The 25,924-nt window shown below is 38.5% G+C and overlaps 1 protein-coding gene across 7 annotated transcripts in view; it reads right to left on the bottom strand.

The window, feature by feature from the left end:
- LOC131361698 (E3 ubiquitin-protein ligase HECW1) overlaps positions 1-25,924 on the bottom strand; it is a 77,212-nt gene that overhangs the window by 21,033 nt on the left and 30,255 nt on the right. For 5 of the 7 annotated variants that reach the window (XM_058403178.1, XM_058403188.1, XM_058403197.1 and 2 more), the window contains 11 exons: positions 23,868-24,037; positions 15,533-15,675; positions 15,193-15,293; positions 13,688-15,079; positions 11,887-11,973; positions 6,560-6,710; positions 5,331-5,440; positions 4,181-4,302; positions 2,429-2,614; positions 1,242-1,376; positions 681-786 (listed from right to left, as the gene is read on the bottom strand). In XM_058403178.1, the coding sequence (XP_058259161.1) occupies positions 681-786; positions 1,242-1,376; positions 2,429-2,614; positions 4,181-4,302; positions 5,331-5,440; positions 6,560-6,710; positions 11,887-11,973; positions 13,688-15,079; positions 15,193-15,293; positions 15,533-15,675; positions 23,868-24,037 (2,703 nt within the window). The remainder of the gene's footprint in view (positions 1-680; positions 787-1,241; positions 1,377-2,428; positions 2,615-4,180; positions 4,303-5,330; positions 5,441-6,559; positions 6,711-11,886; positions 11,974-13,687; positions 15,080-15,192; positions 15,294-15,532; positions 15,676-23,867; positions 24,038-25,924) is intronic. The other 2 variants (XM_058403215.1, XM_058403233.1) reach the window with 1 other exon arrangement.

The following is a 25,924-nucleotide window of genomic DNA, read 5'->3' as shown; positions in this document are numbered from 1 at the left end:
AACAATGTCGACTGCTAATGCTAGACTTGCTTACTTTTCCATAAGAATCTTATCTATGGTGCCTTTTTCACAGTCTCTCTAGAAAGTACAAGCACGAAAAAAGAGAAGAAGAAAAAGAGCAAACAAGAAAAAGTACATGAGGTGTAACAAAAGAAGGATAGTGAAAACGAAGGCTATCAAATGAGATGCAGTGGGACAGCAGCCACAGTGAGACTGAAGCAGGGCACTCCAATGTCTCAGGGCCATAACACTGAAGTACTCGTCAACCACTGAGACAAACCTGTACGTAGTTCTGTAAGAAGTCAGACTTTAACAATGTGAGGAAATGTAAGGATGTAAAAAAAGTGTCTAAAAATAAGTTTAAGGATTGTATATGTGTCACATGTTGATTGCTGAGATTAACTGTCTTGATGATCATCAAATATTTTCTGAATCTAAAAGGCAACATCAGTTTCTAAAATGTAGGATATTTCAGAATCTTTTCTCTTCCATTTAGAACTAATACAGCCCAAAGGTGACCAAGGGCAGATTTATTGTATGATGTGACACAGTATGTGGTTCAACTTAAAGAAAAACATCAAAACAAAAATTCCTGAGTGTGTTTGACAAGAAAAATGGGGCTTGCAGGAGAAATTTAAGTTTAGAAATTGTGTGTGTGTGTGTGTGTGTGTAACACTGACCTAAGGGCACTGAGTCATTTTGGTATTGGCTCCTGATGGCAGCTACGAGGCTGTTGCTAGGCCTGGCCAAGAGAGACGCACCTCGGCTGCGGGACACGTCAGATGCCTGTAGAAAAGCAGAAAAACATTCAGCTGCTCACACTCACACACACACATACATAAATAAATAATAACTCTTTTTCCATATTTTAAAATGCTAAATGTTTTTCTGTGTTGTTTCTGACAGTCTGCCTTTTAAAGTGTCAGAGCATGTTTACGTGGAGTTCTGAGTTATATACTTTAACTGAAGTTTAGGAGAAGCGCCAGTCCTGACACTTCCTAGTAAACTTCCTAAAAAATTTAGAAATCAGTTCTCTAATAGTGACAGTTTCCACACCCACCACACCGCTGTTTCCTCCGTACTCTTTGGAGGTGATAACTCCCTCACTTCAGAGTTTTTTCCAGATCCACAGATCTGTTGTGTTTAGTTAAAGCCAAATGATTTATTTTACTCTCATAGTTTCCATGTCTAAGACTGAGTGTGTAAGAATACAGAATGTGTGTGTGTGTGTGTTTCCTCACCTCTCCAGCACTGTAGCTGCGTAGTCTCTGCAAGTGTTGCCGATGTGTGAGATGATTAGGCAAACATCCGTTCTGAAAGGGGATTCTGGGATCGATAAAGGTAGTGGCTCGACTGTTGTGGTCCACAAAAAATGACTGTGACAGAGAAAAGAACACAGTTGCACACTTCAAGTCTTACTTTTGAGTTATTTTTACGTCTTGCAGTACAACAAACCCAAACCAAATGATGCACCTTTGATGGCAAGGGGAGGCAAATATTGATTTAATATTTCAGCTCTTTTTGATTTCTTTCACAGAGAGAACTGCATGTATTAGTAATATGAAAGGACACTGATATGCGTAAAGTTTGGGGAGACATGCTATGAATTTAAAATGACATCTCCATATACTATGGTTTTAAAAAGCATGTTATAATTTTTTTAATGATTTATAGGTGTTATGATTTTATTGAAAACGAAATATTGCAGAAAGAAATGTTTGTATATCAGTAAAGAGAACAGCACATTACATAACAAGGCAGTTTTCAAACAACAAAAAAAGATTCTTCTCCAGAAGAACTGTGGCTGGTTTTCCCAGAAATAACAGCTATCTTCCTTATAAAACAACACAAACTGTGCCTGATTTTTTTTTATGCAAAGGGTCATCACACCAAATGTTGACCGTGTCTAATTTATTACTGTTAACTGCTCTTTAAAGTAAGATGTTGAGGTTCTCTTTGGGAGTGACACGGTTGGACAGGATTAGGAACGAGTACATCAGAGGGACAGCTCATGTTGGACTTTTGGGGGACAAAGTTAGGGAGGCCAGATTAAGATGGTTTGGACATGTTCAGAGGAGGGAGAGTGAGTATATTGGTAGGCGAATGTTGGACACGGAGCTGCCAGGCAGGAGGCAAAGAGGAAGGCCAAAGAGGAGGTATATGGATGTAATAAATGAGGATATGAAGCTAGAGGGTGCAAGTGTTGAGGATGCAGAAGATAGGGATAGGTGGAGAGAGATAATTCGCTGTGGCGACCCCTGAAGGGAAAAGCCGAAGAACTGCTCTTTAAAGTATTTTTTAGTGTAGAAATTACTTTAGAAGTCATCTTTGCTTTTGCTTTGATTTTCGCACAGTACTGTATATACATATATAGACATAGACACCTCAATGAAAGGAGGCTGGGTTTTGATTTTATAGAAAGACTCACCTTGCCCTGTGGATCTACTTTGATCTCCCAGCCTCTTGGCAGCTCCAGCTGTGTGTCTGCAAACTTGTTAAGGAATGTGACAAGGTCGCGGTTATGTTGGTAGCGTTCAAAGTTGCGAGCGTCCCGCCGGATTTTCAGAATCATGTGCTTTAGGCAGGTGCTGTTGGTGAACATCCGGTATGCCCCCTGAAAATGAGCCAGATTGATGGCATGGTAAATGTGGCTGTGTATAGACTACATAAAATGACGTGTGTCATATACAGAGTGTTTTATGTTGATAGCTCAGTAAACACAGAGGCATTGTGTGGCTTTTAATAGGTTAAATCAAAATTGTAAAAAGTCTATAAATGCAGTCACATTGACAGAAACAAAAGACTCTGGTGTTGGAAGTTGCTGACTGGAGGTTATTACACTGTTTAAAAAAAAACTCAATTATGAATTCATATTCAAGAATTAAGAGATGCATATATAACAGCTCGGCTAACCGCAGGCACAGATGATGAGAATTAGTGATAGTACACTCATGTGATAAAGGCAATGTTGTAAACAAGTCCCTGGCCCCCAAGTCCAAGTCTTAACATCCAACTCCAAGTTTTTTTTAATTTTACAGAATATAAAATGTTTATACCAAGTTAGCACATTGCAGAAACATTTCCAAGTCAACGTCTTAGTCAAAGTCAAAGCACCACAGAGCTCATAGCCCATGTCTGTATCTGCTTTCTGTCTCTTCCTGTTACCTCAGGGGATTTAATCAATAGCAAGGCAGCTTTATTAATAGATAATCAAACAGCATCACATTTCACCAGTGCACACAGTCCTGTGCTCAAATGAACTGTTCAAAATGTCCTCTAATAAATATATCTACCTTCATATATTTAACACACAATCAAGTCTGTATATACCTAGCTATTGGGGCTAAGCTTTCATTTTACATAATGCTTTAATTTTTAGCATTCACACTACTATTTCTGCTGTTAAAATGAATGGAAGCTGAATATTTTATACTTTTGCATACAAAACAAACAGCCTGGACAGTATGCAGTCTTTCGAGTGGTGCTGATTTCTTTTTAGCCCATACTGTAACTTCCCCACAATGTTATAATGACAGCTGTGTAAAATGATTATATATACTAAACCCTCCTCAAACCATCTACATAACACCAGATCAGACCAGATCTGAGCTCTGTTTAGTCATTTTCTTTTTCCAAATTTGCTTTGCACATCCATAACACACCATCGGCAGTCAGCGGGTGCAAGTGAAATACAATACAGTGTGTAACAAACAATACTGAAGTGGATTACTCAGATGACTGATTAATCAGTCATCCATTTTTTAAAATGCCTCTGGCGGAGAAACTACAAATAAATTGACTAATCACGCATTGTTCCAATCAAAGTACTAATTGCACAAAAGGACAACCGATTGAAATGTGTTTGTTAATTTTAACACTAAGTGCTTGCTAATTGCAAGCATAGCCAGTAATGAATTTTTGCATATCATTTTTTTCTATTTGTTGGAAACACAATATTATTGATTTACGAAACATGGAAAACTATTAGAAAGCTTGACTGCAGCTGCCGATCTGTGTGTGAATGTGTTATGTACATAGTGTATCATGCCTATGGTATGGTGCTCAAGACTAACAGATTTACTGTCAAAACCTTAAGCTATCAATAGGTATTAGAATTACACAAACAGTTTTTACTCACTATCTCAAGACATACCAAAAAGCCCATTTTTTTTTCTCTTACATAATTGGCGTGTAGGACTGTGAAGAATTCTGGATGAGTAACAAACTTGACTGCTGGACTTTGCAGAAGCAGTGTGATCGTCTGATTGCTCGTCGGTGGGGATGAGCCTTCTCTCCTTGCATCTAAAAAGAAAGAAAAAATACCCAACAGCCTATTTATTAATTGGACACATGGTGATGGCTGCAGTCACATGTCCATACCCATGTTGACTAGAAAAAACACTACAAGCTATTCATCTGACTGAATTGGAAAAAAAAGTCAAAGGAGGCATAATGGAAGTAATCTCAGATAAACTGGATATTTTAGGCTCATATCAGAATTTCATATTCCGAATTTTGTATAAAACACGATGGCTTTGCTATAACGTTAAGAACATTTTGCATATAGATTACAGTCTATTTCTACGTGTAATGCACTGTACATATTATGTATATAATGTTGTGTCTGCTTTATTAGGAACACCTGTACATTTATGCAGTTTTCTGATCATCCAAGCAGCATGCATAAAATGCGTAATACATAAAATCATGTAGATGTAGGGCAACAGCTCATAGTGCTAATCAGAAAAATGTCAAAATGAAGGAAAAGTGTGATCTTTGTGAACTTAACCAGATGGGCTGGATGGTGTTTTTCAGAAACTGCTGATCTCTTGGGAATTTCATAAATGTCTTTAGAGTTTACACAGAATGGTGTGGATAACAAAAAACACTGAGTGAGTGACAGCTGGGTAGAGTGGGTAGAAATGTCTTATTGACTGAAGAGGTCAGAGGAAAATGGCTAGATTGTTTTGAGCTTCCAGGAAGGACATATGGTTATGACCCATATAAAACTGTGGTGAGCAGAAAAGCCCAGCATGCACAAAACATCTAACCTTGAGGCTACAAGAGCAGAAGACCACATCAGATCCAATTCCAGCCAAGTACCAAACTCTGAGACTATCAAGAGTACAGACTTGGCCAGTTGAATAAAAAAATAAATAAAAATCACCCGGTGCATAAATGTGCAAATGTACAGGTGTTCCTATTAAAGTGGACAGCTATTGTGTCGTCTCCCACAATTTTAAAATTACTTTCTAACCAGAGGGTCAGACTGTTAACAAACAGAATAGTTTCTGGCTGACGTGAAGATGTTTTACGAGAAGCTGCAATACCAGCAGGCTGAGATGGGGTGTCACTCTCGGTCTCTGTGCTGCTGCTGCTCTCCAGCCTTTGCCCTCCACACTCATCCTCAGTAGCCATGGTCCTCTGGATATTCTGATATCTGAGTGTCGTAAAGACAAAGACAGAGAAGCTGATATAGAAATACAGGATTTGCATAATGACAAAAAATATTGGAGCCAAGCTAATGTGTTACAAACGGCCTAAATTCTGAGAGACAATAAATAAATACCACAGCTTCTCATTAATGTTTGCTATATACGAAGCATCTAACAGTAGAAGCAAGAAAAACGGAAGTCCTGGGCTTGCTAATAGATGGACTGAGTCCCTTTATTTATTCTTTTATGGTCACTGAGTAACTAAATAAGTGCTCCTAAGGGCGTAATGACCTGCAGACTAAATGAACTATGACCTCCTCACTCACTTTTCATCACCAGGAGTACCTTTGATACTCCTTATGAGGCGCAACAAAAGGAAAACAGGTTCTAGATCAGCATGAACACATACTGTTCAACAAATACATAAATTGTGCATCTACAACTATGTACTCTAGATGGCAGCATGGCATGCTGAGCTACAGAGTCTTCACAGAAACCTGCTGGTGTTTAATTTGCTAATCATGCTGATTTGCTAAACGTGATGAAAAAATATGGCTTATAAAAATATCAGACCAAATATTGCAATGGCATATTCGCACCTACTGATGATGTAAATTGATGGCAATATGCAATAATTTGAAATAACATGAGGAGTGTTACATTTCCTCTAGACCATATTCACTTCAGCAGTAAAACTCTAACAATAAGTGACATATATTGTACAACTATAAATAATACAAAACCGTCTTATTTATATAGTGGGCTATACTAGGGAGAATATAAATGTGGTCACAGGTTATTTAATATCCTGAGCTATGCACTATGGACTGGATTTTTTTAATAGCAACTGGCTTTATCTTTTATAAAATGGGTTTTAAGTTTCATCTACAAAATGGTGGTGTCTGAATTCTACTGAAAAAAGCAGGAGCCACACATCATTTGGCTTGTTTAATCAATCCATCGATCTGACCATGAAGTGTGTGTGTCCACGTCCATTTGGTTGCAATGAAAACCCGCAGCCATACAAATGCATATTCTCCTGTCCTACAGCTTCAGAAAAACTGTTTCTTTCCTTTTTTGAAGAGGTGTTGTGTCTCTCTCTCTCTCTCTCTCTATTAAAATACCTCCTGTTGAGTTGCTCCATGTGCTGGATGGAGCTGGACCGGTGCATGCTGGGAAATTTTGTAGCTTGGCCGGGTCTTTGCCATGTGGTGGTGCGATTCACATGGTCAACATAGAAGACACGGCCATGGCTGTCTATCCTGGCTTCCCAGTCTGAGCACACAGAGGGAGAGAAGCAGAACAGAGTTAGAGATATTAAATAACAGTAACACAGGAACACAAACTGAGGGATAATAAGATTTTCTTTTACAATCTACAAAACATACAATCTAGAATAGACCCTACTGCAAACTGTGAAAAGAATTAAGCTCTATGTAATTATTTCAACTCATTTTTTTGACTTGTTATTTCAAGAGTCATTTTTTCAATATATCTGATTAGATACTCGTAAGTAAACTTGGATATCATATTTCTAAGTTTCTCTTATTAAAATCTCAACAAATTCTCATTATTTCAACCACAATCTATCAGTTAAACTACACTACAAAACATCTTAGCTAGTTAAAAATTATCTTGAAACAAGACAAATTGGTCCACTATTTGTTATTTTAAGATTACAATAAACCAAATCATATATTATTAAACCTATTTTGACCTCTACAAGACATTTAACCTATTTATTAAACGGATAAATTGACTTATTCTACCGGCAGATCATTTTGCTTCTGTCTAGAAATCAAGGCTTAATATTAGCAAGATAATCTATAGTATGCTCTCTATTCTTTACACTTCTCTCTAGCAAATTAGTTGAATTCATTTATAGAATTAGTGGATGACATTATACATCTGATTTGTTAGTCACTGGCATGGGATCAGGTATGGTCAAGATTTTGATTCCTAACACAAATTGACAGAACTCCATAATGGTCACAGTGGATGTTTGAACTAACGAGATAACTCAAAATAAGGTCACAAAATCTTGAAATAATGAGTTACTACTCTGAAAAATAAACAAGATCATCAATTAAGAATAACAACTAGATTTTTTTTTTTAAATAATGAGCTATTAGGTCAAGATAAGGATATGATAATCTGAAATAATGGGTTGTCAAGTCAAAATAATGAGACATTAAATCGAAAATAAGGACACAATATCCTGAGCACTTCACTTTTTTAACGTTGTGGGGTTAAACACACACACACACACACACATTTAATCAGGGAGATTACACACAGAGGCAACCATACAATCTCTATATACCACAAACACTCACACATATGCATGCACACACACACCACACACATGCACACACACGCCCCAACACGGAGGAGAGAGTGTTCAAGCTCTGATTTATCTCCTGAGCCAGACAAACACTCCGTCACTCTGTCAGCTGGTTATGAGTGTGTTTGAACAGCACGGCTCAGGAGACAGCAACTCCTGCTGTACACAAATCAGTTCTCCCAAACCGCAACATGCATAGAATGTGCAGGCATTAAAACCATCTTGTGATCCAGGCTCATCACTTTATACATGCATGACAGGGGAAATCAATTCAAGAAAACCCTGCAGTCATGTGCTCATAAATCACAAGATATGCCAAATAGGGAATATTGTGCAGCAAGTGTTGCATCCACTTTTCTGACCAACATAACATGGCTGGTGGAATAGTCCAGACTATAGAAACCAGACTATATATCTTTAATTGTTAGTCTTATGGGTTGTGGGAAACAGTGTGGGCAGACTGTAAACTGTATCTACTGACATACCACAAATATCACATTGTTCTGGGACGTGTCTTACAAGCTTGAACTTTTTCAGTACTTTCAGACACCTGCTGTTTGTTGCTGCATTCTTTTTTTCCATATTAATCACCTCTAGTCTTCTCTCCTACCCCCTATCTATTTCCTTCTTCTCTGACTTTAATCTTAAGCGCAGGAGGAGCCAATGTTTCGGAGTGTACGGGGACATCTGAGCCATATGTTTGAATTTAGCCCAGTGATGCATTGCCAACAAATATTTCAAAATAGGCACAGAGAGCTTTGGAAAAAAAAGCCATTATAGCGTTGAGCACTGCAGTCACGTGGTGTGTCGAGGAAGCAATTCAGCATATGGGCTGAAAGCTGAGGGATTACTTAGCTGCTGCAGTGAAGAGATGACAAAGCAAAGGAGAGAGGAATTATGACTCCATGTAATAGTCGAGTACAGGAAGGCAGCTTAAAGAATCCTGATCACCTCCATCCTACAGTGATTTTCAAATGAGTTCACTGCGGGAGTCTGTGACACATCATTCCTACATGAACAAATCCTGTTCTAGAGTGGTATTTTAGAATGCTCCAGTAAAATATTATGTGATCATATGTGAGGAATAAAATACAGTTTCAGATGGTAGCCATCACCCCATCATTATGGCAGAATGTCCTGAAGTGTTTTATTCCTCTTACACCACAGCAATTTCTCAAAAATTACAAATTGTCATTTGTTAAAAATCATCAGAAATTTACAAGGCAAAACAACCCTTTACAAGCCTCTCCTTTTATCTCTCTTATAATTAAAGTCAGAACACTGCTTGTCATGTTACTGAGAAGAAGATCTTCCTGCTTTACTGAAAATTACTGGACCTTGGGACTCCTTCCATAAACTTTAAATAAATGTCTCCACCCAGAAAACTTCACCACATCAATAATATACATTTTTCTATGTTAAATAAAATGTTTTTTGATGTTTTGTTTTTGATATTACTAGTCTTAGATTATATGTAACGTCTGCTATTAAGCTGTGGTGTCTCACTGCTTAATGCTTTGGGCTACAGATTCACATATACAGTGATTTTCTTGCTGCAGGTCACCATTCACAGTATTATAAAGTCACCAGAAAGTGTACCTACTACTGGTTGCCATAGTAATAATATAATCTGATTTGCTAAATGTGTAGAAATCATAAAAAATATTTTAATGGCATATCCAAACCTTCTAATGATGTAAATTGATAGCACTATGCAATAATTTGAAATAATTTGGAGAGTGTTATACTGTATTTTCTCTAGACCATATTCAATTCCGCACTAAAAGTCTTGCAATAAGTGTACACCTTATATACTGTATATAGTGGGCTATACTAGGGAGAATAGAAATGTGGTCACAGGTTATTTAATATCCTGAGCTATGCATTATGGACTGAACATTAGACTTTTAATAGCAACTGGTTTTATCTTCTATAAAATGGGTTTTAAGTTTCATCTCCAAAATGGTGGTGTGTTCGAATTGCACAGAAGAAGGCAGGAGCCACACATCATTTGGCATGTTATTATATTGTAGGAACTGTTAAACAGTGGTAGCTTACAGGTTAACGCTTTGGACTGCTGATTGCTATATTCACATTTTCTTGCCGCAGGTTGCCAGTCACTGTACTATGAAATCACCAGTAGGTGTTCCTCCTACTGGTTGCCATAGTTATAACACAATCAGAGTGGCACAACTAGCATTCCACTTGACAACAAATGAAATTTCTTGCTGCTAAAAATGACACATTCCTGGAGGGAGATTTGGTGTTTATATATAAAATTCAGCAGTGTATACAGTATATGCATCATATCATACAAGATGAGATCAGTGTGCAGTGTGTGCTTTATTACAGATCGTGTGCACTCTACTCTCTTTACTCCCACTGGATTTCACTGTGCCAAGTCATTCCATATTTGCATAAAGTTAAACTTTTCTCAACTTTGTTGCCTCACTGGACATGCCCACATCTTGTCTCAAAAGGTTGCTATTGCTTGTGTCACCAGAAGTCAGCAGCTCTCACTGAAAATAAATGATCTCCAGTCACTTTGCTGCTTTGAGTTGCTGTATGTCGGAATGTAGCTTTAACTCTCGATTGCTCAGACAGGATACTTTCTCAACTCTAACTTACTTTGGATATAGACCTTCTGACCATTCAGAATCAAGAATTTATAATATGAATCCTCAATGCATTAAGCGTTTCCTAAAGAGGAAAACCATAAAGAGACTTTTTACCTTTAGTGCTACTTAGTCATGAGTGATTAGTCTTGATTCTGTTACTATCCTTATAAAGATAGCTATAGTATCATAGGGAGAAATGCCTGAGGTAGCACTGGGCTGCAACAGTGTCCTCATGAAGTGTCCCCTCAGGAGAAGCAGTTTCAAGGCAGACTATTTTTATCATATTGGAAGAGTTCCCATTATATAGGAAAATCCAAAGCACAGCACTGTTCCCAACAGCTTTTTTTATTACCAGCATTGAATCTGCTGAAACACAGAAGTAAGATCTGCAAAAACGACAGCATTTCATAGAGGAACAGTTCTCTCAGTTTAGAGCAGCAGGGTTTGACTTACTTCAAATAAACCGTGGGCACTTCACATGGAGAGGGGCATTTTGCAGATAGAGGATGCTATTGAATATCAGCAGTGCATGGTATAAAAGGAATATGACTCATGAATTCTCAGGAGGAACTAGAACCTGCCGTTTAATATTTCCTATGCTTATCTTGGCGCAGTGCCAATTGCACTTTGCATGGAGCCATATTGCTAAATGATATATTATTCGAAAGTGTGATGTATGACCCTGCAAGCTAATGCAAACGGCATTCATTTTCTTTCCACTCAAAACACTTCTGGCAGCAGGACTGCTTAGGGGAATGTCTAATCAGCATCCTAAATTATATGTTTTAGAACAGTCCCTTGATGGTTTGTCACTTTGGACAGGCTTAAATACGTAGGTGAGTTCAACTCAGTATAAATCTGATCACTGGATAGACAAGATTGTATAGAGCCTTGAGGGTCCTTCAGAAGTCCTGTGACATTATACTGATGTATATAGTACATCCCAGAAAAGGCCATGTCAATAGAGATTCAAGTCAATAAAGGACTCTAATACAATAAGGATTCTTATATAATTATACGCAGGGCACTCTGGCTCTGGGGTTGAAGGTTCGATTCTTGCCTTTGCACTCTGAGTACTCCCCTGTCTTGTACCCAGAGTCCTTTGGGATAGACTCCAGGGTACCCATAACCCTGTGTAGGATAAGTGGTGGAGAAAATGGATGGATGGATGGATGGATGGATGGATGGGTGGATGGATGGATGGGTGGATGTAATTATACACCTTACGCTGTTTCCATGCATGTCCAAACAAGTTGCTCCGTTAAGAGATGAGTTGATATAGTTCCCAGTTGCCTACTAACAGCGTTCCCATGAATTTATCCAGCTCAACAGTGAGCTGAGTGAATGTTTACCATATCCCAAAAGCTCAAATTCATAATATCTACAAACAGATCTTATACAATGTGACACACAAGCACACAAAAACACACACAGACCACCTCTGATATAAATGAAGGGGAAAGGGTAGGAGTGGCAGAGGTTAGCTTACTTGGTGGCAATGAGTCATCAACACTGGGGTAATGGTAGGAGGTGGCCCGCATAGCAGGAAGCTGACTGATTGGTCGGTGACTAGCTCCTACAAAGGTGATGGAAAATTAAAAATGGAGATTCACTAGTCATAAGCTAAAAGACATGGACAATCATGAAAGAAAAAAAAATGAAATGGAAAAACATGATGAAAGTCCTTGCATGATGAGAAACATGATGAAAAACATCCACAAGTGTCTGGTGTCTGGTTCAGACTGTTCTGATGGTACGATGATTAATGCATTCTATGGCTGTTTGCCTCAGAAATTCCAATTATTTCAGCTAGAGCTTGGTGATAACCAAAACAAAGCAATTGTTTGAAGAAACCTTCTCTGCAAAATGCATATATTCAACAGTCTCTGTCTGAGAAGGATTTAACTGTTCAAAGCCAAATTCTACTTTTTATTGCTTTGAAAACAGGAATGTTTGCTTTAAATCAATTCAGATTAAAGTGATCTTCATTTTCATTAAAGTGAACTGCATAGGGTTGAAAATTGTTTTCTTGCCAGGGAGATGCTGAAGTAAAAAGCTTAAAATAGAAACAACTGAAAGAGAAACAGGAACAATAAGATTGAATTATGGGGTGAATATGACATTCCAACCCACATAGACAGCATGGCCAATTTTGCTCTCTTTATGCCCAGCTATGGAAGGCTGAGGCATCGCTGGGAGCTCACAAACACTTGTCTCTTACACTACTTGGGAACTCATTGCAGGGGTGTTTTTTAACATGACATTTGTCCACCAACCAAAAATTATGTTGTGCTTGAGGGTAATTGCCTATAAGTTATGCATGGGAAACATGGGCTACTATATAATTTCTGTAAACTGTACACATACATAGTGCACCAACATCTAATAAAGTGTATTAAGGGTAAACAGTGCCTATAGCGGTCCCTTTCCACTGGTGGATGGTGTAGAGAGGGCCTGACAAATTGTGCATAGCAACAGATCAGTTCCATACCTAATAAAAAGGCCACTGCTTTATATAGACTGTTTAAATCATAGTACACTAGAGAAATTTAGTGGCGTTGGAGATAATCCAGGGAAAATATAGCTATTAGTTCAACAATTCTAATGGAAAAAGGTCAAAGACAGTATAGATCAACATTTCCTGTAAAAACCAATTGACTTGGCATCCACAGTATCACACTGCATCACTGTATCCAATACCACTGCATAAATCCCTAGCAGACATATGGTTAAAAGCAAGACAGATGTTTGTGACAGGATTTGTGGATGAGTCATGAAGTCATGACGAAGCCAGGAAATAGCACTTAACCCCCAAGTAGTCTAGGAACATAGCAGGATGACTGAGATTGCCTCTGACCCGTTCCCCTGGCTGGTAGGACAGAGCATGACTGGAAAAAATGGGACAGGATCTAATATATTTAAGACACTTTCAAGCCTTTTTGCTTTTTATTACTTTTTGGTCTTATATTGGTATTATATTGGTGAGGAAAAATGTCATGTGAGTGGTCAGCTGTTACTGGCAGAAATTCAGTGGTTGAAAACCAACAGACTGCAGAAACGTCTACTTAATTCCATGTAAAGTTGGTAAAGTGACAGTGATCATACCACAAAGGGGGAAGGAGGGCAAATCTCAGATCAAGGGTCAATGGTTAATATTATGACAATTATTTCAGTCAATCAAAATCAATCAACTGTAGTATAGCACCAACTGAGGCAGGATTTTGGTCCAACTGAAATATCAATCAACACCCAGCCACATTTTTTTTTTTTCAAATCAGAAAGGTCCTCACCTGGTGACCCAACACTGGGTCCAGCTACTGGGGACTGTGAGTGACCTCCCTCATTTTGCTCCTCCAACCACGGGGGGGAAATGTCTCCCAACTCCCTTGCATCTGGGCTCTGTCCTGAGTCTGTTACTGACTCAAAGGCACTGTTTTCTTCCTCTTCCTCCTGCGAGGAAAATACGGTGCTTTCTGACAGACGTGTGCTGTCCACAGATGACAGGCGTGTGTGGCTGCAGATGCGGTTTCGTCCATCGTGGCCTGAGTTGCTGTAACAGGAGGTGCTGTAACAGGATGTACTGTAGCATGAGGTGCTGTAGCAGGAGGTGTCACACAGTTCACATTCGCTCTCCCTGTGAACCCGATGGCCTCCTCCACCACTTTCAGTTTCCCCATCCTCACTCTCGAAGCGTGAACGGGTCTCGCCCTCCAAGAGCTGGTTGAGCTCAGACAGCCTTTCGATAGAGAGGCTCGGAGGCAGAATCCTTCTACAGCAAGGTCCAAGACATTCTGGAACTACTGATGGAGACCGAGTCTCGCTTGATCCTTCCTCTGTCTCATCAGCTACCTCCTTTTCATACTCTGCAGGTTTTACACTGACATCCTCAGAAGAATCTATCGTCTCCCCATTGTCTTGGCTGTGGGAGCCATGCTGGGCGGAGGGAAGGCTGTGCAGGAGGTGGTGTATACGTATGTAGTGTGATCGTGGCGTCTCAGGTTCTGTGCAAGAAGAGGCAATGACTGTCTCAAGTTCAGAGACAGGCAGTGAACATGGCCGGCGCTTCATGGCCTTTCGCTTCATAATACATGCTGTCCTGGGAGAACATGGTTCTACACTGTCACTCTCTCCCTCCTCTCTTTCTTCTGTCTGCACTGAGCCTGTAGCTCCTTCCAACTCTGTAGTATCTTCAACCTCTGTCCTTACCCCAATAGCTTCTTCATTCACCTCCTCATCTCTTGTGCCTATATCATCAGCAGCTATATCATCTCTCTGAGCTTCTACAACATCCTCTGTAACTTTTATATCCTCATCATGATGCACCTCTCCAAGCTCCTCAGCTGGTTCCTCAGGGCTCTCTTCTGGATGTTCAGTGAGCTGAACTGTGCACGACAAATCCTCAGATGGTCTGTTCTCTTCATCTTTTGGTGCCTCCTCTAGATTTCCAACCCCCTCTGATTCCTCTGTCCTGGAGACAATATGAGCAGGGGAAGTAGGTTTAGTGGAAGACAGCATCAAAGGATTCTGTGCCTCTACCTCCAGAGAGATATTCTCATTAAGCTCATTTAGATCTTCATCTTTTGCATCCAAGTCAGCAGACACTGGTGGGTCGATATTCAGCTCCTCTGCTTCCTGCTGGTCAGGGGTCTCAGCCTCTGCATTAACAGAAACTTCCTCATCATCTGCAAGAAAGATCAGGACAATTTGTCACTAAAGGTGAGAAAACTATACCAGCTTGTCTGCATAGTATCTAGTCTTGTACATATAAAACAACTTGTAATAAAATAGTTGAGACCTGGATGAATAGAAGATGTTATCTCAAAACGAAACTGCAGCTGTCCACTGACATGATCTGTTGGCAGCCTGCGGCCTAGAGCATAGCTAATCACACGATCTCTGTTGAGAAACACACACCCACACACAATTATTACTATTCCCCACATATAATGGACTGAGAAAAGGACAATATCTAATGCGATCTAATGCGAAACTGGAATAACATATTCCTGTAGTCATCTGCAAAATATAAATATACGAAGACATTTAGCATTTATGGTATTTTAAAAAAATCTGTGTAAAGATACCAGTACTCTAGAGTACTCCAGTGAATATATTATTTACTCTTTGACACCTACCCAATAGCATGCTTCTCCAGTAGCCGTTGCACAGGCACAGACAATTTACCCAGAAAGCGTTTGATGATGGGCCTGCTCTTGGCAAATTTGTCTTTCACCTCAATCTCCAAAACGTCCGTCGGCAGAGAGACAAAGTTAAATCTCTGTAAAAATAGAGCAAAAGAAAAGGCTACCATGTGCTTTTGAAACATATATCAGGGCCCCTCTCTTTTCTTTATCTTCAATTGCATGCTGCATATACATCCTTTATATGTATTGTATATTTAAAAGCTGTCTCACACTTCAATTTCATAAATTGACAGCCCATTCAGCATTACTAGGGATGCCAAAATTCATCCACAAAGCATCGGATGCTGGTTTTAGTCAAAAACAAGCCGAAGCCACATTATAATAATAATAATAATAATAATAATAATAATAATAATAATAATAATAATAATAATAATAATGCTTTCGTTGTTTTAAAATAACCGGAAGCTGTCATAAAGCTAACACAGCAGCAGAAAAGGCCCCCTAAACAAATTAAATATATGATATAATATATATCATAGTATGCATATATTTTAAATGATCTATCAGATCACTGCTCTTACCAATTCCTATGTGACTACAATAGAAGTGGCATCGCATTTGAGAAGAAAAAGAACGCTGCACTAAAATGGATTGTAAATTTCTGGACTGCCTTTCACATGCATGATAATGCATTTAATTAAGTGGTAAGTGTTTAATGAAGTGCTACGGTTGAATGGAAGAGAAACCAAGAGAGAGGCTTCAGTGAATATGCATGCCTCCATATGGCAGGTTCATTATCTGAAATCAAACAGGTTGGAAGTGGGCTTGATATGAGCCATAACAATTACTCTAATCAGCTCCTACTCTCCTGAACAGCTGAAGGACAGTAGAACCCAGAACCTGTATGTCCCTGGAGCTACCGTTAGTGCTTAAGACGCCGAGCCAAGCAGCAGGGCCTGCATGCTCAATAAGCCTCTTTAAAAAGCCTTGCCTTAGCCAAGTCTGAGGGATAAATCTGAACTCGGTCCAAATGCCAAGGACACGAGGAGAATTCTGCTTTGTGAAGTATAGGGCACATCATACCTCACTGCTGTTCGGAGATGATGAAAAGTAGCCTGAGCATTCGGTTTAATGCAACTGCAGGTTAAGTGATATAATTTGATGTAATTCTGAAAATAAGCCACATCTTTTCATGGAAAAAAAAGAGTCATCTCCGAGCAGCGCACTACGAGAATTCGGCTGACTAACAGGCAATTTACTCTGGGGACCTTTTATTATATTTCTACTGTAGTCAGCAGGAGAAACTCATTACTGAAAGCGGCGTCTTTCGTATAAAGCACATCATATCTAGTGCTTTGATTTGTTCTCCCATTTTCTGCATTCAGCTGGGGTGAAAATGTAATATGTGCATCTAAAGGCAATAATCACACAGCAGTCGCCTCTCAGCCCCCTGTGGCTTTATCGTCCATTATGTTCACTTTTAAATGAATACGACCGTTTTTTTCCCCTATTGGTTAGCATAGCAAAAGTAGGAAAATCCACATCTTTCCTAATTAAAACCATTCATTTCTCCCAAACACTCTTCTAGGTATGTAATTCAGCCTTTCTGTATTTAAAAATTAACACTACACTTTAAATAATTAAAATATATGAAAAAACTTCTGTAAAACTGATATTGGGGAGAAAATAAAATTTAAGAGTCTGTCCTAACTGAAATCAGTCTCAACAAAGCAACACCGGGGCTGCTTAATGGCTCTCAAATTCCTTATCAGGGGACAAAAGTTAGATATTATGTCAGGCTAGCCTTGGGCTGTCACAATAATTCCCAATCAATGCTTAAAAATACTGTAGGTCATCCAGATAGGGTTACCGTTTATTATAGATCCTGAGACATTTTTAGCAGAAGGGGAATGCAATAATCTCTCCTGAAAACACTGCATTCTTTCACCCTGGGGCCATGTGGAAAGCTGGAGTAATGATGCTCTCTAAAGAACAGCAGTAAAAGAAAGACAAGCTGATAGCAGCTTATTTTCCTTTAACAATTAACCAGAAAGTAACTGCTGTAAGGTGTTGAAAAGTAGCACTGGCTCATCCATTAGGATGTGTAGGCCACTGCCTAAGGCTATGGTGAGGTGGATGGGTTCCCATGTGGTGCTTTGAGTCTCCGTGTTTGAGAGCAAGGCTGAGTGTGAACTTACCGATTTAATGTCAAATAACTAGGCATATTAGCCAATATTATAAAGATAGATTAATATTGCTTTAATAACATCGCAACAAATATATAAAAAGGTGTTCAGTGTTCAATAAGCAAACTATTCTTCTGTAGCCTGTCAGCAGTTAGCATTGATTAATAAGCAGCATAGCAGGCAAAGATTAGGATATTCTGCAGACAGAATGTTTTCCTTGTGATAAAGTGTATGTACTGTATAAGAAGGATTTTAAAATGTGGCCAAACAAATTTTAGAGCCAAAACTAAATAAATGTAAGTTGTGCACTTAAATATTAGCTATAGCTTTCTTATGTTCTGTAAGCATTTATGGTTTAACCTTGCAAAAACTAGAAGAACTGCATATGCAATATTTTTTGTGACATATTGTAAAGTTATGACTGGAAAATGGGACATGTTGTTCTAGGAAAATAATCAATGACAAGGTGGGTAGGGTGCAGCCCAAGGCAAGAGGAGAAAATGATTATTTCCAAAAATAGCATATCAAGAAGTGTGACATTCTTCTTATATCACAGCAATTTGGAAACTATTCATTTATTTATTTTACTTTTTCTCCATTTATAGTTACAGTTAATGTTGTTGAACAACTGGAAAACAGATTTTTAAGCATGTCAGCCTCGAATTTTCTCTTTTTTTTTCTTTATCATGTTAATAATAATAACATCCCGTATGGTGAAGAAAACTTACATTTTTAAATGAAAATGTTATAAAGCACTGACACTGGATACCTCTTTGAAAAATGACAAATAAACATCTCCTAACAAAACGTCATCATATCAGTATTTAAATTATTTTTTAATCAGTTTATGGATATATAGTTGGAGTGTCTATCATATACTGCAAGTCCTTGCAAGTGTAAGTTTTTGCTATTAAAATAAAGTCTGTTATTAAAATATAGTGTAATAGTGTGTCAGAATTAACTGTGGTATAAAATCGCCTATTAGAGATTAATCAGATTAAGTAAAACCATGGATATTAATAATATAACTGCATCCTCTAGTGTTGCATAATGTTCAAGGAGTAGACTACGGTACATATAGGGAAATCAAATGGCTCCAGTGAACCAGCATATTGCTTCTCGAAACTGTACAGTCAGGCCACTAACAATTAGTGTGACCTGTTTTAGGAGATTAAAAAAAGTTTTTAGCAACTTGTCCACTTTCATACAGTAGCTACAGCCCTGATGTTCTCTATTTCAAATGAATTCTGACCCTGTAAAAAAACAAGTTTTGTTCATGAGTTCTTTAGTAGTTTAATTGGATAATTAAGTCTTCTTAACTTCCGAAAAAGTTTAGTTGAAATCCTGTCTGATAGGAAACTCTATTGTGATGTGGCACTCTGTTGTAGGATTTTACATACACTACATGGCCAAAACTATGTGAACACATGAGTAATAAACATCGCATTCCAAAACCATGGGCATTAATATTGAGCTTGGTGCACAACAGCAATCACTCTCCTGGGAAGGCTTTAAACTAGATTTTGGATCTAGTCAGCCATAAGAGTTAACAGTGGACAAGGAGGCCTAGTGCAGCCATAGTTCCAGTGCATCCCAAAGATGTTCAGAAGGGTTTAGGTCAGGGCTCTGTGTAGGATAATCAAGTTCTTCCACACTAATCTTGGCAAAACACGTCTTCATGGATCTCTCCTTTGTCATCCTGGAACATGTTCTGGCCTTTCCAGTGAAAGGAAACCTTGATGCAACAGAATACAAAAAACATTCGAGAAAATTGTGTGCTTTAAACTTTATGGTGGAAGTTTGGGGAAGTGTCACATATGGGTGTGATGGTCAGTTGTCCACATACTTTTAGCTCCATTAAAAAAATTCTAATCAATTTTTTTTCTAAGAGTTTACAGAGTTCCATTCCATTCATAAGCTATACATGTCTTAAATGGACAGGAGTTAACTATTTTTTGTCAAATAGCACAATCATATCCCTAATTAAACAACTTAAAAACATAGTTTTTTTCTGATGCTTCCAGGCAAACTAATCAATGTTAGATCACAGCACTCAACTCTCAATTCATCTAGAGAGATTCCATAGAAAGTGGTGGGTTGGGCCATTAAGAGGGAAGATATAAATGGATTGGCGCTGAGAATCACACTCTCGTCTGCTTATTATACACTCAGATCAAATTAGGTTTCCCAGAAGATAAAAAAGTTTATGTGGGATTCTTTGAAACGTGGCTATAATTTTTGGGAATGGCAAAAAGTTGTCCTATTAACCAGATTAAGCAGTATAGACCAGTCCTTGTCATATAAAGTTACCTGTTTAAAATAGGAAGAAATGTCTAGTGATATAGTTTCATCATATTAGTTCTGACAATAAACATTAACCTAGAGTTTAAGGGTCTGCTTTACAAGTTCTCCAAACACATCCTGGTAAATCTGTACATGTAATGAACATGCTGGCTCTGGTAAATTGGAGCTTAATGTGAATAAAGCATGAATGTGTGCAAGTTTTCTGCAATCTCTTGGTGGCACTTCCATGCTTAAATGCTTAAATTAAGCATTTAAATTTTTTATTGATTATTGATAAATGGATGGTGGTAAAAAGCATGTTGCAGAGAAATGTACCTAACTGTGCCTATTCAATGTATTATTCAAAACTGTTGAAAATTGGATGATGAAACAGTGAGGCAACAGTGAGATCTGTTGAATATGCCCTTTCTGCACAGAACAGCAATCCTCTACTAATGAGCCCTAATTCGTTTTTATGTGACAAATTCATTATAGAATATCCACTAACCTCTGTTTTTTAGTATAACACACCTTGATATTGTTCCTGCTGCCTAGCAGAATTGATGATAAAATTAATATTCAATCAGGGGCATTATCTGCAAGTGATGGAAATTGCATCATTCAAGAATAACCTTGCCTTGTGTGTGTGTGGTTGTGTGTGTGTGTGTGTGTGCGTGTTTATACCTTAGTGGGGACCAATTGTCTCCAAAAGAATGGTATTTTTTTTTTTCCAGAAACAGCAGCTTTTACTTAAAACAAAGAAAGAAAAAACCTAAAATTTTACCTTATTGTTATTGAGGTTAGATTAGATTTAGGTGTAAGGATGGCACACGGATAGCAGTGCAGGGGGTCGATTAGAGCACCTATGTGCTTCCTGCTTTTGATCACTGTATTGGCCGGCAGGAAAGAAAAGAGGAGGAGGCAGCAACATTTAGGAGTGCAAGCTCAGTCCAATCAATCGCTGGTGAGAGAGGAAATACGATTAACGGCCTACCATAGAGGAGATCTGTTTAACTGCATCACAGTCACACTTTGCTGCAATCTCCACATTCGAGCATATAGCTTCCCTTCCCCCCCACACTTTCCCCACCCAGAGGGACTGAGAGTTAAACACATGTAGACAGGAAAGGAGCAGAAACAAAAGAGAAATGAAAGAACACCCCATAAGTACTGTATACGGTTTCATATGAAAAGAAGCAATTTTCTATAAAGAATTTGCAAAGCTGCTATCACACCGGCAAGGAAGGGCAGAGGGGGCTAAATGTGGGTTACGTATCAGAAGGTCTGTGGTTCAAGCTCCAGTACAGCCAAGCTGGCATTGAGCAAGGCTTTTAACCCTCTCCGCTGTATCATGGCTGACCATGTGCTCTGACTTCAATTCAGTAGAAAAACATAGCCTTCTCCTTTCGAGTCTGGTTCCTCTCAAGGTGTTTTCCTGTCATCTCAGGGAGTTTTGTCACCTCAGTGGAAATCTAAATCTAAGTCCATATCCACACAGTTGTTTCACAGTAGATTTCTCCATTTGGGTGCATTTTTTTCAGCCAGCTTCTGGCTGAACACATTATCTGAGTAACTGAGAAGGTGTGTGTGAAATCTTGTGAAAGAGAAGGTGAATTATATTCTTTATCACTCATATTTTTAGTTTGCACTATTTATTGCAAGGTGGCAGTAGAAGGGCTACTGAGGACAATGGACCAGTTGTTCATGTTTTGGAAATGCAAATGTAATGGACTGTTTCTTTCATTTATCTTGCAGTTTTAAGCTTTTCATATGACTTATCTTTGCAAAAGTAGATTGAATAAGAACATAATGTACAAAGAAAGTATTACTTAAAAGGACAGATGGCATAACTGAATGTTGGTTACTTTACCGTTTACCATTTTTGAAAATTCATTATTGACTTCAGTATTCAGTATCCAGTCGCACATTGCCCATGTGAATGCAACTCCCTGTTGTTCCTTTATATGTGCTCTGAATAATTTGTCTTACACTGCCCTTGTCGAGACCTCATGATCTAATTCATTGCTCAACTCCTAGCATAGTTTCATCGCTGAGCTATTGATAGATATTCGATTTTATCTTTCACATATATCACTTCAGTTTGTGCATTAGCCATGGTCAATGTGAAACAATACACTGTATCAGCTTTAACTAAAAAAGTACTGTGAGTAAATCCCCAGTGGCTGTGCACATCAGGTTATGCTCAAGTCACTGGCGTTCCCAAGACTCATAATGGCTCCATTATCTCTGAGAGTAGCATCAGTCTCGAGATCACATGCCACACTGTGGGGGATTTCTACATGATCAGCCATGCACTGAGTCTGAGATGAAGCCATATTTCACACTCATGATGTGCTGATGGCTGCCTAACACTATAAGTTGTATATTTCATGGATGGTTAAGACTCTCGGGCTGCTGGAAATCTATTTTGGGAGTTAACTCTCTAAACTCCTAGCTTATTGTTCACTTATTTCATTTTTAGGAAGCTTTCCAAGTATGTACTATAAATTACTCGATTGCTAGAGTAAAACTAATTGGAAAAGCATGTTGGAGGTGGATGTGATAGAAGTCTCGATCCACTTATGAGTCCTGAGCATCTAATGAGGACAGAGAAGTCTAAACAAATAACTACACATTTACAGCAAATGTAAAACGGAATATAAATCATTGTATGTGATGCAACAAATCAAATAATTAAATTCTTAACAGAGCTGAGACAGGTATAATCCACAGAATGTAAGAAATCACACACACACACACACACACACACTTCTAGCCCTACAAACATATTCACATTAGAAAGAAAGAAAGGATTCTGAGTGTGCCATAAATTTCTGCATTTACTTTAAATAAGGCAGATAGATAGATAGATAGATAGATAGATAGATAGATAGATAGATAGATAGATAGATAGATAGATAGATAGATAGATAGATAGATAGTTTCAAAAGATTTTGTCTTTAGAATATTCTCAGATATTCACCTCTGACTGTCTTTGGTTTAACAAATTTGCAGTTTCCAAGATATCGACCTATATTCTGAGAAAACCTAGCAGAGAAACAGCTGGAACTAGGACGTATTGATAGCTACCATGGTAAAGTCACAAATATGTCTAAAACTGATCTAACAATAGGAAATTGACAAGAGGCTTACTTCACAGTTTTATGCAGCTGTGTAGGTAAGAGTGTAGCTAGCTCATGTCATACACCCATGAGGCTGCTTTCACGCTTGGAAAGTACACGCTTTACGTGTAATCCTATGGGTACCGGATGAGAGACATGTGAAACATGACTCCTTTTAAAAAACACTGCTGCTGTGGGTGCAAGTGTGTAAAACAAGTATGTCAGCTAAAGTTCCAGTGAAAAAGAAAAGAGACTTCTTAGTGTCTTAGATTTAAGAGATACCGGTTTGCATAATCTACATAGGAGTTAGTTAGCCATACCAGCATTATATCTAATGATCTATTCTCTACTGTCATTCCCTCCTTTTTATTCTTCCTATAGGGAAACTGCGCTGTGTTAGAATACATAACCAGATGAACGAAATATCTGAACTGTCAGAAAGCAGCACTTTAGATTTGATAGTTGAAAGGATAACACAATCACAGACAACAAAGCAGGAATAAAAAACTCTGGTGTCAAGGCTCAGTGCACTGTAAAACAAGTGTACTAACATACAAGACACAAACACTGTTTGAAAATCCAAATATCTCGACAAATTATTCAGACTGTATGGTGTTGTTTCATCATATAACCCAAACTGCTGTTATAGCTTCCAGTAATCTGTGTGTGTGTGCAGTATATTGTGTGTTTCACATGGTTTTAGTGGAGTAGAGAAATGAGATGAGGACTGACCTCTCTCTTCCAGATGGGGTTGATGGTGTTGCAGATAATGCTGGATCTCTTCTCTTGACCGTGGTGGGGGAGAGCAGGGAAGATGCTGTGCTTTCCAGGGTGGATGGCGATCTTCAAATATGGATCAGGATTGAAGAACATCCCCTTCTTCAGACCCACTGCTTGGATATCTGACAGTAACCAAAGAACATGAGATGATAAGTATGTGTAAATGGTTCTTTCTTTATATCGTAACTGGCAACTTGGATGAGTACCTTTTCCTTTGCGTCTGAAAAATACTTTAGATCTTAAATTCTAATTGTAGTATATGTGATTCTATAGAGCGTATGTGACCAGGATTTAATATCATTTAAGCAGATATTTTTTGTCCCTGTTCGAACTCAAGTGAACATAAAAATAACAAAGTAATAGTTAATTACTCTCTCCATATGCAAGTTAAAGAAAGGTACACACAAAGAGGGAGTCAGGCCAAATGTTTTAGACCAATCGTTTTTGGCAAAGGGCCGGTGTGGGTGCAAGTTTTCATTCCAACCTGTTTAATCAGTTGAGCTTGGCGTTCAGTAGACTCAGGTGTGGTTTCTGCTTTGTTGGAATAAAAACCTGCATCACCACCGGCCCTTCCCGGAAACCACTTTAGACACTTTAGAGTGTGGAGTGTGGCTGAGTTTCATTTTAATATTTAACATACAGTTAATGTAACTTGATGTGACTGAAGCACACTTCAAGGGACCTTGATTATCTTCTTCATCTTTTCTTCGTCTGTACATGCATGGAAATCAAAAGCGCCAAAAATTGTTTCTATTACACGTTTCTCTTTTGCATGAATCTCAATCACAAGTGAAGTTTATGCATTTTAAAATCTGATTATCATCAGAAATGAAAAGGAAAGGAAATAAAAGCCTTTTAGATGTTCAGACATTGTGGGCGTTTTGATACACAGTATTCATTACAAACGAATCGATTAAGTCCGTTTCTCTATGGTATGTACAGATCTATGCATTAACTTTATCTAAATGTTCACTGTGTGAGGAAATTACACTCAGGTAGCGAGCTTTTAGACACAGCCAACCATAGGCAGCGTTGGATATGGTTTCTTATAGATGATGAGTTTAGGTACACTATATAAATAGTGAAGGACACCCTTCACTGAATTCAGGTGATGTTTTTCAGGGGTTTGGCTCAGGCCCTAAGCTCCTGAAATTATTATTTTTATTTTTATTCTAGGACAACTGGTACTTTTATAGCAAAGAACTAAATAGATAAACTGGGTTTTAAGTGATATTAAGTTTTTCTGCCTACAATATACACTATATTCCCAAAAGTTTTGGGACACCCCTCCAAATCGTTGAATTCAGGTGTTGTGTTTCAAGGGTTGGGCTTTGCCCCTTAGTTCCAGTGACAGGAACTCGTAATGCTTCAGCATACTAAGACATGTTAGACAATTTCATGCTCCCAACTTTGTGGGAACAGTTTGGGGATGACCCCTATGTGCTCCAACATGACTGCACACCAGTGCACTTTATGGACCTTGCTTTGTTCACTGGTACGCAGTCATGCTGGAACAGAAAGTTTAGGTTGTGGCTGTTGTTTTTATTTTGGCCATGTCTAGTGTATTAAGAGATTACTCAAGATTTGTGTCAAAAGAGCCACTTGTGTCCTGCTCTGCTAAGGATCAGTGCAGATTGATCAACTCTGAATTGGCTGGGGAACATCAGTGCCCTCTCTAATCCGCTAATCCTCTGTGTGTATGTATATATATATATATAGTGTATGTAGCAGCATGTTAAAGTGGCCTTGTTACCCAGGGCAGGAGAAGTGACTATGAATTAAATATAAGACAGCTAAGAAGCTTTTAAAGCAAGGATGACTCTCAAGCTCCATGCAGAGTGACACTATATGGGTGAGGAGTAGTACTTTTTTACTAGGGGCACGTACCAATTTCTATTCATTCTATTTCACTTCTCTTGGACAATTTACAAATATTTAGGATGAATTTAGCTGTATAAAACAATTAGATGATAAAAGTTTAATATGCATTAACTTAGTGCTGCTGAATT

The sequence above is a fragment of the Hemibagrus wyckioides genome, linkage group LG01 (genome assembly GCF_019097595.1).
Source record: "Hemibagrus wyckioides isolate EC202008001 linkage group LG01, SWU_Hwy_1.0, whole genome shotgun sequence".
Taxonomy (NCBI): Eukaryota; Metazoa; Chordata; class Actinopteri; order Siluriformes; family Bagridae; genus Hemibagrus; species Hemibagrus wyckioides.
Note: the sequence above shows the minus strand (reverse complement) of the source record. Positions and strands in the feature narration are given on the sequence as shown.